Consider the following 15,713-nt stretch of genomic DNA (forward strand, 5'->3'; position numbering starts at 1 on the left):
TATAAATGACATATACATCCCCTAAAAAATGTTAAATTACAAATATCATCATTTTTCGTTTATTTTTTACAAAAAAAATAATTTAAACTCCCCAAAATACCCTTAATGAAATAGTTTTTTATTTTCTATTCTATATACAAAAAATTTAAATTAAAAAATTTCTTTATAAAAAGTTAATGATTTTTTTTATAAAGAGAGATTTTGATTTTTTTTAATAAAACAACAAATAAATATTTATTCTATTAAGGGTATTTTTGGGAGTTCAATTTTTTTTTTTTGTAAAAAATAAACGAAAAGGGTGATATTTGTAATATAACATTTTTTAGGGGAGATATATGTCATTCATATTAAACTGAAGGGATATATCTGATATTTCTAAAAATAGAGGGGATAAATCTCATATTTTGATTAAACACGAGGGATACTACAGATATTTTCACCAATATGTGGTCCTTCTATATGTTCAAGTAGTAGTTCACCTTTCACTATTTGTGAGGTTGATTTCATTTTCTTCACAGCTACGTGGCCCATAAATTTTTTTATTGTAAGTTACAATAAAGTTACATTTTTCTAAAAAGATATATATATTTTTTTTAAAACAAGAACACCGTTATATTGAAAACATGCAAAATCCGATTACATGAGTGGTGCTTTAGAAAAAACCCGAAACAAGCCCCAAAAAAGGAAATAAAGTAAAAAAGAGACACCTCAAAAGCAAACATCCTACAAGCCTATTTGTGAAAAAAAAAACTTCCTACAATTTGCAAAACAATAAAACCCATCCGCTGCTCCCTGCTCACTGTTCCGAAGGAAAAACAAAATCACATACTAAAATCCACGAAACTCAAAAGCATCCTCCGAACCTCCTCTCAATCCAAGTGAAAGACTTCATAAAAATCCGGAACGAATCCTCATGAATTTCGGTTTCCGTAAGCTAAGTAGATAGGCCATTTTCCGAAGATCTCTTTTATCCATTTCGATCTTCTCAACCTTTCCTTTTCGTCGATCGGGAGCAGACACCACCTGTTCTACGCCACTTTTCTCTATCCCATTAGACTTTGGAGACTCGGCATCCCGAGAAAGAGCGGAAGGAAGAAGAAAGATTCTGGAATCCGGGATACTGTCTTCCTCGCTGCAGGAGAACACATCGTAATCGAAGAGAGCCACCATGCCATCCAAAGCCTCGAGCGTATCAACCGAGCTGAAGCCGTCTCCAAAATCAACCCTTGCCCAAATTATGGGAGAGCTGAGAACTGAGCACATTCGCTGAAGTGAATAAGAGCGATATGGTCACTCGTCCTTGAAAGAAAAGCCTCACTCTCCAATCCCGAATCATAGCCCTTTAGGATAAAAGATTGATCGGGCTCATTAATGCTCAAAACTTCCTCTGCTTTGCTAACTCTAGAGTCATCAGAGATCCTCGAGCCAAGCGGAGTGACAGGATCTAGAAAACTGCGAATACTTCCTTCTTCTCCTAGAAGCTTATTTCCTTTTCGAACCCCGGATCTTTCGAGAACACATCCTGCAAACACTTCCTGCGAACCCCCGAACTTTCGAAGAAGAGTGGGGAACAAAAGACTGCTCGGGCTGAACTACCTTCCCGATTCTTTTCTGGCCATGCACTACAAAATTGACTTCCTTATTGACCTCACAACGTTGAACCTTGTTACTGTAAGACAAATTTGCTGACCATCTTTTAAGCGTTGAACTTGAAATCCTCGCAAAACCTCTCTATCTGTTTCTCTGAGAGCCCTCTGGGATTAGAATCATCCTGTCTTCTCCTTGGGCCACCTTCAAGAGCCTCAAACAAGAACTTCTCTTGTTGACCATAACATCCACAATCCTGACCAACCAACAAGCAGCAACCCTACTCTGAAGCACGCTGAAAGAGAAATTTCTTCTATTCTCCAAAGGACGAACGGTTCCGCCGTCTCTTCCGAGAGTCACTGAGAAACGCTTATCTTCTATCTCGCATAAATCTACGTAAATATTGTCCCTTAGAACAACCATGATCAGGATTCCTGGTTAGGGCTAACAGAACAAAGAAAAACGGCGACGAAATGAAGCATCTTTCAGAACCAGAGAGAAAAAATTTCTTTTTTTTCCAAAAACTCTGCTCACGGAGAGACCAAAAGACGTGGATCGAAGCAGTGGAAGCCGAAAGAAGCTGGAAAAAAAAACTCGGAGGGCAGCCCGTAGGTTACATGCGCAACGGAGACTCGGGCGCGTGAAGAGAGTGGGACGGCGTGTGAGATCAGATCTAAGCCGAGAACCGGCACAGATTAGATCTGAATTTTATTTCCGGAGGATCTACCGAAGTAAAAAAATCGTTTTCCCCGATCATTTTGGGTGAGATTCGAAGAGAAAAAGAGAGAAAAAAGGGATTGGTGAAGAAGAGATAAGAGAGAAAAAGAAGCGAGATTTAAAAAAAAAAGATAATCATATTATTAGTGCATAATTTTAAGGATGGTGAGGGCCTCGGACAAACCCGAAAGTCATTATCCTCATTTGGGTCCGTGGTGGTGCGGTCATGAATAATCTCACACCAAATTTGGTGCCTTTAGCTCACCTTCACTACTATTAGGAAAAGGATCTCAATGAGTTCTAGGCGGAGACAAGGCGATGAGGAAGCACCATGAGTCCAAAGGACCATTTAGAGGATACTGACTTTCGGGTTCGCCCAAAGTCTTTACTATTCTCCCGAGACCTACGAAAAAGTGACCTCACCACCACGAATCCAAAAGACCCTCTAGAGGATAGTGATTTTTGGGTTCGCCCCAAGTCTTCGGTATTCTCCCGAGACCCACGGAAACGAGACCACTCTATCACAAATCTTAGGACCTTCTTGAGATAGTCTCTTTCGGGTCCGCCCCAAGTCTTCACTACTCTCTCGAGACCGATAGACACATGACCCGAGAACTCAAGATCGAGACACGTTGCAACCTCGCACAACGACACGTGTTTCGTTAATGTTAACCCAAAAAACGGCTTAACACCTTGTGTCGTATTGTTTAGGTAAAAAAAAAAAACTAACAAATTCCACATATTATGTATTACTTTTTCTTTATTTTAAATATGGGTAATTTAGCAAAATAGTCAACTCAAACCTTAGAAATTGCTAAATAGCAAAGGTTTTGTAAATATCAAATAAATAGCCAGCAGTATTTAATTACCCGTCCAAGTTTACTAAAATGCCCAAAAATTTTCCCGTCCAATCGTCATTCCTGATTAATAATTTTTTAAAAAATATCAAGGGAAATCGGGATTTCCGAGAATCGAGGTAATTAAAATACATTCATAACCGCTCACCTTCATTATTTCCGGTTAGAAAAAAAAAGTGTTGAAGTTTAGAGAGAGAAGATAAAGAAAGAGAGAATCGGAGAAGAGAGAGAGTGTTCCGAGACTTTGAATATTTCTTATAATTGATATTAATTTGTATCACCTATTTATACATATGGTGGGTACAAGAGAGAGTGTAATAAATACATGTGTAATACCTACTTCTAGGAAAGAGAGAATAATAAATATACACAGAGAGCAAGACATAGGAAATAACATGAGAAATAAATGCGACAATTTCCCATGTGGAATGAGTTCCAAGGAGAGGACTTCTGAGGCAAGCTCGACGCGGAAGGGCGATCTGACGAGCTCGACTTGGAAGGGCGATCTGACGAGCTAGATTTCAACATTCCCCCTCAAGCTTGACTGTATATGTTGAGGAGGTCAAGCTTGCTACATAGCTCGGAAAAGGTTGCTCGCGGAAGGGCTTTGGTGAGAATGTCGGCGAGCTGGTGACCTGACGGAATGTATTCCATATCGATTATTTTTTCTTCAATCTTTTCACTGATGAAGTATCGGTCGATCTCGATATGTTTTGTTCTGTCATGATGAACTGGATTTTTGGCTATGCTGAGAGCAGCTTGATTATCGCAAAAGAGCTTGATTGGACCTTCGATGATGATCTTGAGGTCGTCGAGAACTCTCTTCAGCCAGATGCCTTCACATACTCCACTTGCTAAGGACCTGAGCTCGGCTTCAGCACTACTTCTTGAGACAACGGACTGCTTCTTGCTTCTCCAGGTAACAAGATTTCCCCAGACGTATGTGCACATGCCTGATGTTGATCGTCTGTCTGGAACAGATCCGGCCCAGTCTGCATCTGTGAATACTTCGACACCTCGTCTTCGTCTTTTCTTGAAGGAGAGACCAGTCCCTGGGGCAGATTTGAGGTATTGGAGAATCCTCATGACTGCGTCCATGTGAGTTGTCAAAGGATTACTCATGAATCGACTTACCATACTCACTGCGAATCCAATATCAGGTCTAGTGTGAGTTAGGTAGATGAGTTTTCCCACGAGCTGCTGAAACCTTTCTTTGTTGGTGGCGGCCTCGGTGGTACGAGCTAGAAGTTTCACATTGGCATCCATCGGAGTGTCAACTGGTTTACAGCCAAGCATGCCAGTTTCTTTGAGGAGATCCAAAGTGTACTTGGGCTGGGAAACAGAGATGCCCTTTTCAGATCGAGCTACCTCCATGCCGAGGAAATATCGTAGGCTGCCGAGATCCTTGACTTCGAACTCAGATGACAAAATTTGCTTCAGTCTCCTGGTCTCTTCTAGGTCGTCACCGGTGATGATTATGTCGTCCACATACACGCTCAGGATGGTGTGCTTGCCTTGTGTTGAGATCTTTGAGAAGAGTGTTGGATCGGCTTGACTCTGCTCGTAGTCGCAACGCTTGAGCACATTGGTGAATTTTCCGAACCATGCTCGTGGGGATTGTTTTAGACCGTATAGAGACTTCTTGAGTTTGCAGACTCTGTTGGCATCTTGATTATTTTCGAATCCAGGTGGGAGTTGCATGTAGACTTCCTCTTCCAGTTCGCCATTCAGAAAGGCATTCTTGACGTCGAGCTGACTAAGAGGCCAATCTAAATTGGCTGTTATTGAAAGGAGGATTCTGATGGTATTGAACTTCGCGACTGGAGCAAACGTCTCTTGGTAGTCGATGCCATAAGCTTGAGTGTACCCTTTCGCGACAAGACGGGCTTTGTATCTCTCAACTGTGCCGTCTGGATTATGTTTGATGGTGAAGAGCCATCTACATCCAACAGTTCGCTTGCCTGGTGGTAGCTCGACGATATCCCACGTATCATTCTTTTCGAGGGCTTGGATCTCAGCATGACTAGCATCTCGCCACTCGGAACTTTGAAGGGCTTCCTCGATGGAGTTCGGCACTTTTCCTTCATCTAACTTCGCCACATAGGTTTGGTAGCTCGTAGATAAATTCCCATAGTACACGTAATCCGCCATCCTGTATTGAGCACACGACCGATGAGGTTTTCTCAATGCAATGGGTAAGTCTGGAGATTCGATGTTACCTTGTTCAATAGTGTCGTGGTTCAGGTTCGGAGAGACATCTTGGTCGCGAGCTTGTACCGGACTCTGGGTGATATTCAGTTCGCATGGAGAGGGTTCAGAGGCTTGCGAGTTGGGAATTTCTTGAACAGGTGAGGTCGGTCTGTGGGGCGAGCTGGGAATTTCTGGAACAGGTGAGGTCGGATTTTGAGGCGAGCTGGGCGAGCTGGGAATTTCTGGATTTATGATGAGCCAATTTGGGAAGTCATTTTCGTCATGCTCCCCCTGACGAGCTGAATTGGCGAAGTAAGGACTGAACTCATGAAAGGATACATCCATTGAGACTATGAATTTTTGTGATCGGGGTTCATAGCATTTGTAGCCTTTCTGGGTTGCTGAATAGCCAAGGAAGATGCATTTGAGCGATTTTGGTTCAAGTTTACCTTGGCCATAAGAATGGGTGAAGACTGAACAGCCGAACACTTTTGCAGGTAGGGTTGAGATGAGTCGACAGTGAGGGTATGTCTCTAGAAGGACCTGAGATGGGATTTTATAGCCAAGGACACGAGATGGCATTCTGTTTATGAGGTAGGTGGCTGTGAGGACGGTTTCTCCCCAAAATGAGATGGGTCGTTTGAGGAGAACATGATGGCTCGGGCGACCTCGAGAATGTGTCGATTTTTCTGCTCGGCTACCCCATTTTGTTGCGGGGTATGAACGCACGAGCTGGAGTGAATTATGCCATGTGTTTTGAAGAAATCGCCGAGCTCAGAATTAAAGTAATCTCGAGCGTTGTCAGTGTGGACAATTTGAATGGATGTGTCGAACTGTGTTTGGATCATTTTGTGAAAGGTTTTGAATAGATTGGATGTTTCAGATTTTTGTTTCATCATGTATATCCAACTGAGTCTAGTGTGGTCGTCAACAAAGAGAAGGAACCATCGAACTCCAGTGATATTGAGAACTTTTGAGGGCCCCCATATATCACTGTGAATTATGGCAAAAGGACGAGATGGTTTGTACGAGGTGGGGTGATACGAGCTTCGAGAATGTTTGGCGAACTCACACATGTCACACTGAATGGAATTGATATTTTTATTGATAAACAACGAAGGAAACATTCTTTTCAGATACATGAAATTTGGATGCCCTAGTCTAAGGTGATTGAGCATGATTTCTTTGAACTGGGGTGAATGTTGGGCGAGCTGACACATGGCGGGCTGATCTGGCTTGATGACATAGAGTCCGGTACTCAGCTCGGCATTACCAATCTGTCTCCCCATGGCCTGTTCCTGAAACACACATGAACTTTCATCAAAAATAGTTCGGCACTTAGAATCTTGGTTCAGCTTATGCACAGATGAGAGATTGCATTGTAGTTGAGGCACAAAGAACACCGAGTCTAGCATCATGGACTTCGTCAAGACAACGGTGCCAATACCAGCGACTTGAGTTTTGGCTCCGTTGGCGATGGTGACTGATATGCTTTTATTACAAGCGGAGTAAGTTGTGAATAGATTTCGATTACCAGTCATGTGATCAGTGGCACCGGAGTCTACAATCCATGCTGTGGGATTCTCTGAGCTTACATTGAGGGCTCTAGGAGAGTTACCTAGAGGGCCAATGCCCGAGTGTTCTCCACTGAGTTGGACTTGTTGAAGAAGCTTTTGGAGAATGGCGAGCCGGTCGTTGCTGAAGGGAGAGGAGTCTGAGGTCGAGGTCGAGGCAGCGGACGAGGTGGATACTAAGTTTCCGACTGAGTTAGGATCCTTAGTATCTTGGGTAGACTTCGAGCTCGGTGGTTTCCCATGCAGCTTCCAGCAGGTTTCTCGGAGGTGTCCAGGTCGTCTGCAATGATCGCAGTAGGGGCGAGGTTTGCGAGGTCTCTCTGTTGAGACGCGGGCTGCAAGTACTTCGTCTCCATGCGTGGTGAGGGCGGACGAGTCTGAGGATGAGCCCGGAATTGAGCTCGATTTGATAACTCCCAGCATGAGTTTCCTCCTGCTTTCCTCGTGTCTGACCGCGGAGAAGGCTTCACGGAGAGATGGTAGTGGTTTTGTACTAAGTATCCGACCTCTGATCTCATCAAGGTCTTGGTTGAGGCCGGATAGTAGTTTAAACACACGTTTGGTCTCCACTATCCTGCGGTAGATTTTTTAGTCTGCGGAGCTGGTCCACTGGTGCTGTTCGTAGAGGTCGATCTTCTGCCATAGATGTGTGAGCGAGCTGAAGAATTGAGTAACAGACATCTCTCCTTGACGTAGGTCGTGGAGAGTGTTCTCAGTTTCAAACAGCTCGGACATATCTTCTGAGTTGGAGAAGATTTATCTAGCTGCTTGCCAGATTTCTGCTGCCGTTCGGTAAAGGATGAAGGTTTCTCCGATTTCGGGGAGCATGGAGTTTATGAGCCAGGACATCACCATGCTGTTTTCGGCCTTCCAACTCTTGAACGTTGGATCTTCGATCACAGGAGATGTGGCCACGCCTGTGAGGTAGTCATCTTTACCTCGTCCCGATATGAACATGAGCACAGATTGGGACCACTGTAGGAAGTTGTGGCCATTGAGTTTGTGGCTCGTGATATGTTGGGAGAAGGATTCAGATTGTGACTGAGTGGGCGTGGTCTGAGTTCATGATGGTTGATTTTCCCTGCTCTGATACCATGTTGAAGTTTAGAGAGAGAAGATAAAGAAAGAGAGAATCGGAGAAGAGAGAGAGTGTTCCGAGACTTTGAATATTTCTTATAATTGATATTAATTTGTATCACCTATTTATACATATGGTGGGTACAAGAGAGAGTGTAATAAATACATGTGTAATACCTACTTCTAGGAAAGAGAGAATAATAAATATACACAGAGAGCAAGACATAGGAAATAACATGAGAAATAAATGCGACAATTTCCCATGTGGAATGAGTTCCAAGGAGAGGACTTCTGAGGCAAGCTCGACGCGGAAGGGCGAGCTGGCGAGCTCGACGCGAAAGGGCGATCTGACGAGCTCGACTCGGAAGGGCGATCTGACGAGCTAGATTTCAACAAAAAGCTCTCCAAAAAAAGGAAACACCTGCTCTCTTCCCTGACGAAAATCTGTTCATCTTCCTCGACGAGCAATTCCGGCTGCAAAAAAATATATCCGGTATGCATGTGTAGAGGTTCTTGCTATTTTAACTAGTATTTACTATTTTTCGTCAAAGATTTACACAAAATGAAAAGAGAAAACTGGGTTTTTGGGATCAATTATCGAATAACATGGATTTTGTGTTAATCATCTTTCTCTGGGATAAAGAGTCGTATATTGTTAATATTCGTATATTACTTATTCATAATCATAGATTTTGGCCTTAAACACTAGAAATTTGCAGACGAGATTTGGGGGGTCGGGTTTTAAATGGCTAGATGTGTAAATCTTGTTATGATGACTTCATATGAATAATAGATGGATTGTTGTGAATGGTGTTGGAAAGATTGACGGTTTTGATGTGTGTTCATATTTACATATATTTACTGCATAATATGTCAAGTCCTGAATTTGTTATAACAAGTGGACGAGTTATACATGGCTTGTGGTGTAATTAAATGGAAATATATTTGCATGTAGATGCCAATTATTTAGGTGTGATGTTGTTGAAGAATATGATGTCTAGGTATTTTACATGTTATTGTTTCTTTGTAAAAACGTGTATTTTTTACTACATAAAATGTCAATAAAAAAGTTGTTAATACGATATTTTCATGTGTTTCCTGCAAAATATATCAAGTCATGGATTTGTTCTATCTAGTGGACGATATACATTTCAATTTATAACATACAGACGCTCTCATCGTCCAACAACATCCAACATTCATTCAAACAATACTATATCGAGTTTTGCTAGATCTTTGAACCCTAAATTCAAAATTACCGCGAAGTGCAATCATGCTCATAGCCGACACAAGAACATCCTTTCGCATAAAAACATTGTTGACATTAACATCAAAATTCATGAGAAAGTTTTTCAAATCAAGATCGTCGAAAATAACAGTTTGTAAATCATTTTGATTACATTCTGTATTTACACAATTAAACATTTAAATATTTCATTCTAGTATCATATAATAACACAATTAAACATTTAATTGAATTACAAACTGTTATTTCCAGCCATTGGCATTCAAAAAGCTTAACTGCAACATAACAGCGACAATAAATGTACATAAATACAATAGTAATTTTATGTAAACCTGTGCGAAAACAGCTTAAACTTTCAAAAAAAAAAATACACCACCTGATTCATTCAGAGAAAACCCAGACATCTTATGGATCGGTGATATTTTCAGACATTTGAATAACATATGAGCGCTTGGAAAAATAACGACTATTAAGGAAGATAAAACTAAAAAGTAGAGAAATAATCGGAACAGTAAATAAGGAATAAAAATCAAATATATAAGGAAACAAAATAACAATGCACAGTCACGTAAATTCTATTGCTACATATAAGGAAATAATTAAACACCAAAATTATGTTCACACTTAAATTAGAAAATTCAAATTTAAATTTCTGGGTAGCACAAATAATTCAAACTTCAAATAATTTCAAAATTCAAAACTCTAAAAGAACAAATTTCGGAAATGAAAAAAAAAAATCTAATTGGACCACGTCATCCGAGTGGTTATTTACTTAATATTTACAAAACCTTGACTATTTAGCAAATCCCAACGTTTGAGTCGACTATTTTGCTAATTTATTTTTAAATATTTCATTCTAGTATCATATAATAACACAATTAAACATTTAATTGAATTACAATGGACAAATAAACACAAATTACAAAGAATAATATCCCCATCCCTTTCAAAGGAGGTCATCTCACAACTCACCAAGGAAGGATGTAGCCATATTACCAGGCTTGAACGCAATATGTTCTCACAGTGACGAGTAAAAGAAATAAGACTATGTTTTTTTACTTTTTATAAAAAAAAAAAAAAAAAAAAAAAAAAAAAAAAAAAAAAAAAACTCATTTATTTAGTGCACAAGTTGAGTTGGTGCTTCAATAAATTTCAGCACTATCGACTATCCAACCCAATCCATAATTCTGCACTTATAAATCTGAATTGTCGCGATTCATATAGCCTATACAGATGAACATGCTGATATTTATTTAAAATGTCTATTTGGCCCCTAAACTAAACGTAGAAAAATGAAAAAAAAAAAAAAAATGTAAATGATGGTAAACACAATGATAACTAAGTTAGGAGTTTTCTTTTTGGCTAGGAAAGCTCAAGTGCATAGCTAAACGTTATTGTAAAAAAAAAAAAAAAAAAAAAATCATAAAGCATTAGGAGTCACAACAGTTGATACAAAATTTGATGCAACCTGTTTTAATTATATTTATTATTATAAGAAACTGCTTTTTTATTTTTCAAGAAGACTAGCAAAAGAAAAATCTTTGTAATGTAACCCTGATGAGTTTCTGATACAAAAGTATATTCCTATGTATCCTCTATGCAGCAAAGTCATTAAATTAAACAAGATGTGAAGGTGTTTTATATTTGATCCCAAAAGATAATATATATATATATATATATATATATATATATATAAGTATATATTCTCTTGATTGTGTTATATAAGTAACCATAGTCCACAATACCCGGCCATGCTACACGATCTCCGGCGACAAGTGGTCGAGTCAACCCCACAGTCTTCGTCGTCGATACATCTGTGGTCATTTTGGGAGTCGGTGATGTGGCAAGCGCTTTGAGCTTGTCGGACTCCGTGGTCCCCGCTGTTCAGCGACGTGGCGGGACACACTTGCAAAGACATTGCACTGGCCCGCCGTACCTGCTCTTCCTCCTGCAAATAAATAATAAGAAAAAAATAAACGTGGGTCATTATTGAAAATTTCGCAAAAGCTTACAACTTTTAAATCAATTTTTATTATATATATATATATATATATATATATATATATATATATATATATATAAAGCAATGATACATTTCCGAAGGTCCAGTTGGTGGGGATGTAGACATCGGGAAGCCTCTCGTGCCACGCACTTAGCACCGGCAGAGGGTGACCCTCAGTTGTGAAAACGTAATTCTGATCATCGAGAAATGAATCGTCGAACAAAAGAAAAAGGTATTTGCACCTACAGAGAAAAGAAAAAAATTATTCTCCGTAGATACTGGTAACAGTGATTTTTATTTATTTATAAAATTTATGAGCATGCTTACGTTTCAGCGAGGAAGAAACTATGTTGATGATCTTCCAGCTCCATGGTTGTCACGTCTCTAATGCTAGCAAAACCTCCTTTGACTTTGGTGTATAAATTTAGAGAGTTCACGATTGATTCGCCCACCTCAAAGTACCATGGATCTGATATGTGAAACAGAGCATGAGTTTTCTGAGCACAATGTATGATATTTAAACCACAAAAGTGATATATAAAAAACTTGGGATTCTGATAAATTGATTGTAAAATAAAAAAAATCGATGTTTAGCTATAGCACACCGCTTATATGTTCATAATTCCAAGAATAAAATTTTGAGATTAAGAAATCAGACCTTTGGTTGCTTGGTACAAGTAGAATGTTGACTCCGCAAATTCAGGCCGCAAGGGATAATATTTTTCTGTAGGGTGCAAAATTTGATAGTCTAGCAAATACCTGTATGGTAATACAGTTTCTCTCATGTCCTTAAAAAAGAGATCTCTATTTTATCTCACTGAAGAAGAAGAAAAAAAATACAAAAGGCAATCAAGGAGCTTTGAACGCAAAACTACCTCTCTGGTAGTACTCCGAATTTCTTCCAGACATGGAAAAACTCACGATGAGATGAATTTGCTGCTGCAATATCTCCAACAAGAACCTGATGACAATATACTAGATTTAGCGTTCATTCTGAGTCTCTTATAATCACATTTTTTTCTTCTTCTACGTATAGCAGTTCATTGCCTGCAGGCCAGGCCAAAAGGCTTGGAGGCTTGTAAGCTGCCAATAAGTTGCTTTTCCTGTTCTCATATCCGCTTCATGGTACCTAATTGATTGCCATAATCTTTGTATTAATTTTTTATTTATTTATTTGTCTACCTTGGATCTAAGGAATAAGTTTGCAAAAAGCCACAGAAGTACAGTACCATGAATCATGCCTAAAGTATCTCTGTACAGCAACGTAAGCAGAATGAAACATTCCCCAAAGTTCTTCCTTTCCAAAGACAATGTGGGCCTTGAATAGATACTCATAAAATGAGTCAACCCCTATAAGAAAAATCATTTCAAAATCAGGAATTTCACCTTAAATTACCTCCAGCAATATTTCACAATTAAACATATCGAATGTGATACAGATTTAATAATAATAAAAAAAAAAAAAACAAAAAAAAAAACATACCAGCACCGATACCAGAAGAGTGTTCTATCCATTCACCAGTTACCACATCAAGTGTCGTTCCAAATAAATTCAGGGCACTCCTCATACTCCATAACTTACGAAGAGCACGCAGAGCAGCAGATTCGTATCTGGGGTCGCCGGTCAGCCGCGACAATGCTCCCATTTCAAGAATCAGAGAACCTAAACCGAGACGAAAACCAGAACATCTCAGGAAAACTTATCTAGCGATGGCCTCGTCTTAATATCGAAAGATATGCTTCTCACCACACCCTGAAGTACTTGTCTCGGTAGTCTCACCCTCCATCACTCCATTCTGTCCACAGAATTTCGCATTGATGCAGAGAGTCATATATCCTTCTTACAAACAAAAACCACAAAAAGACTTCATACGTTGGGAAATCGAAAAGACGATTTGTTTGATACGAGGCACATGGGATACAAATAGCATATAAATACTCATCATTTGATCTGCAAAATTCAACAGTTGTGGCATCCATACTGGAAATGCATGGATTATTATGGCTGTACCTTTAAGTTGACCCACGCATAAGGCAATCCCGTTGGAGTGTTGAAAGCTGGTAAGAAGCGTTTCCCTAGATCTTCAGCCAAGTTAAGCAGCTGATTCTTATAAGATCCTTGAACCAACCTGTTTTTTGAATCAGTTGCAAGTATGTGAGCAGATACAAGGCCTCCGAGAACTCTTATGTTGCACTACAGATAGAAATCAAGTGGACAAGAGCTCCATCAAACACTTTCTAATTGATCCTTGTAAAGCGGTGTGAAATTTAAGGCCATGTTGAGGATTATTAAAAAAAAAAAAAAAAAAAAAAAAAAAAAAAACCAAGGTTTTGGATCAACAAGATCCTAGCGCCTTTCACGGAGCCCTTTTATTGGATACCTCGAAAAGATTTATCCTTGCATCCACGTCGAAGCTCAGATTATTCGACAGCCAAAGCACCGCCCTTTCAAATTCTGTGTTATTTCCCATAACAACAAGGCTGTCACAGAAAATGAAATTGATGATTCAAAATGAAGCTAAGTCGCCTCGAGTACCGACGAACAATGTAGCATCAATTTGTAATATCTTAAGAAAAAGCAAATCTGGAACTCAATCAACACGTTCAGAATTCGATCTCGTACCTGGAGAGAGATTCAATAAGTGAAAGTGCAGATCCGTTATAGTCACGAGGTAGATGTTCAAGCTGGAATTAAGAGAAAGTAATATCATTATCTCCAAATACATAATCACTTGTCAAGACAAAAGATCACCTGGCAAATAATGAATTACCTTCAGATTTCCAAGCTCGCCAAGAGAATCGGTGAAACTTTTAGTAAGCGGTTTTAGCTCATCGTGCTGGAATTTTTTTTACAAAATCAGCAATATCAGCTCAAACAACAGAATAGCGATCGATACAGAAAAAAGATGAACGATAACTTACTGGAAAGGCATGGATCATGTAGTTGTCATACGCGTGGTAAAACCTGAAAAGCAAAGCGAAATACGATTCAGTCATAACGATATCATAAGATGATGGGTTTGATTGAGCTCCAACATGTTCGTTTTGCTGGTTTTGATTTGTTTCTTTCTTAGAATCAATAGCTCAATGCCAGTAGCTAAACAAACTCTAGATTTGCAAAAAAAATGACCGAATTTTCTTAATAGGATCTAAGGGGTCAAATTCATAAAAATTCTCAATCTTTTCTCTCACAATACCAAACTTCCAATCAATTATTACAAATTGTTCGTCTAAATAGTCATCGTGGCTCTCAAACACCAACACGAGCAAAAGAAACGGACAAGTTTTCCCACATAATCTAAAGCAGATAATATTATGAAAACAATTGTGAAATCCTTCTTGAAGAACCAAAATCGAATCATTAGTTACCATTTCCAAGATTTTGCGTTCAAGTCGGAAAAATTATATAGCATTGAAGAAATAAGCATACGAAATTTCCAGAATTCAAGCTAAAAAACTAGGACGATCAGCGAATTACAGTTATCAAATAACACGGTGTTTGGAATGAATTAAGATTTACATTCTCCGAACTTTCTCTCTCATGCGAATCTTCTTCTCCGCCAAGAGAGTATTGGCTTCGACTGAGATTGAGACCATCACCAGAATAAGTAGAAGCCATTTCAGAGGCTCGAGAGAGGACATGTTTCAGAGTCAAATTTCTTGAGAGAGAGAGATTTTGGGCGTCGTTAAAATACGAGCTTCAACGTCAACTACCAAAAGTGGGCTTGGCCCAGTTAAATCTATCCTATTAGAACAGGAAAAATTCCAAACATAGTGTTTTTCTTTTTCTTCTTGATATTAGAGTGCAACATTTTCTTTTAAATCTTTCATATATGTCAATTTTTTTTTCAAATGATGAATCGTTGTTTTCTTTGTAAATAAAATTATAAACAATAAATAAAATTAAAAAAGAAAAAAAGTAAAAAAAAAAAAAAGTTATGAACAAAAATTGGGTCAGAAAAATGAATGTTTATAATTTAAAGAACATTATTTTTACAGTAAAAAATTTAAGTACGCTGTTTTTATAATAAAATAAAAAAAACGACTACCAAAATCACTTATCAATAGCATTTTAAAATCAATAATCAGACGGACTAGTCAAATTCAAACGTTGAGATTGCATATTAGCTAACGTTTACATTTATTTTGAGAAATAGCCAATTACGGTGACGTGACGTTTCAGCCAATTTTTTATTTTCCAGTTTTGCCCTTTTTTAATATTTATTTTTTAAATAAAAATATAATTAAAGAAAATCAAAATTAATTGCCAAGATATTCTAATTTAATTGCCCAATAGAAGTAGAACCGATGAAAATATTAATTTCAAAATATTTGCTCACTCTCTCTCTCTCTCTCCAGAAGATTGCAGATCTCCTCGAGGGCGACGAAGGTGTGAGGGGAGTGCGGTTATGGAGGCATAGACGAGCTTCTCGCGGCGATTGGCTACAAAGTAAGGTCGTCGG

The 15,713-nt window shown here is 38.8% G+C and overlaps 1 protein-coding gene across 1 annotated transcript; it reads right to left on the reverse strand.

Annotated features, from left to right (window-relative positions):
* Positions 1-10,330: 10,330 nt before the first annotated feature.
* LOC149383699 (Glycosyl hydrolase family 47 protein) lies at positions 10,331-14,919 on the reverse strand. Its single transcript, XM_089629489.1, has 15 exons — positions 14,771-14,919; positions 14,173-14,215; positions 14,022-14,087; positions 13,874-13,935; positions 13,632-13,731; positions 13,262-13,444; positions 12,998-13,046; positions 12,734-12,913; positions 12,480-12,600; positions 12,298-12,379; positions 12,126-12,211; positions 11,909-12,009; positions 11,578-11,719; positions 11,342-11,492; positions 10,331-11,196 (listed from the first exon to the last, which is right to left on the reverse strand). Exons 1-15 carry the CDS (start codon positions 14,890-14,892, stop codon positions 10,966-10,968), a joined length of 1,719 nt encoding a protein of 572 aa, XP_089485615.1. The 5' UTR covers positions 14,893-14,919; the 3' UTR covers positions 10,331-10,965.
* Positions 14,920-15,713: the final 794 nt, after the last annotated feature.

Source organism: Urtica dioica, chromosome 10, assembly GCF_054948205.1.
Source record: "Urtica dioica subsp. dioica isolate 48M chromosome 10, U.dioica_male_clone48M_v1_H2, whole genome shotgun sequence".
NCBI lineage: Eukaryota > Viridiplantae > Streptophyta > Magnoliopsida > Rosales > Urticaceae > Urtica > Urtica dioica.

Coding starts and splice junctions, on each gene's coding strand:
- LOC149383699 (XM_089629489.1), bottom strand. CDS start 14,892: ATGTCCTCTCTCGAGCCTCTGAAATGGCTTCTACTTATTCTGGTGATG. Junction 12,601..12,733: donor CTCTTCTGGTATCGGTGCTG/GTATGTTTTTTT, acceptor TTTTTCTTATAG/GGGTTGACTCATTTTATGAG. Junction 12,380..12,479: donor TACTTTAGGCATGATTCATG/GTACTGTACTTC, acceptor GCAATCAATTAG/GTACCATGAAGCGGATATGA.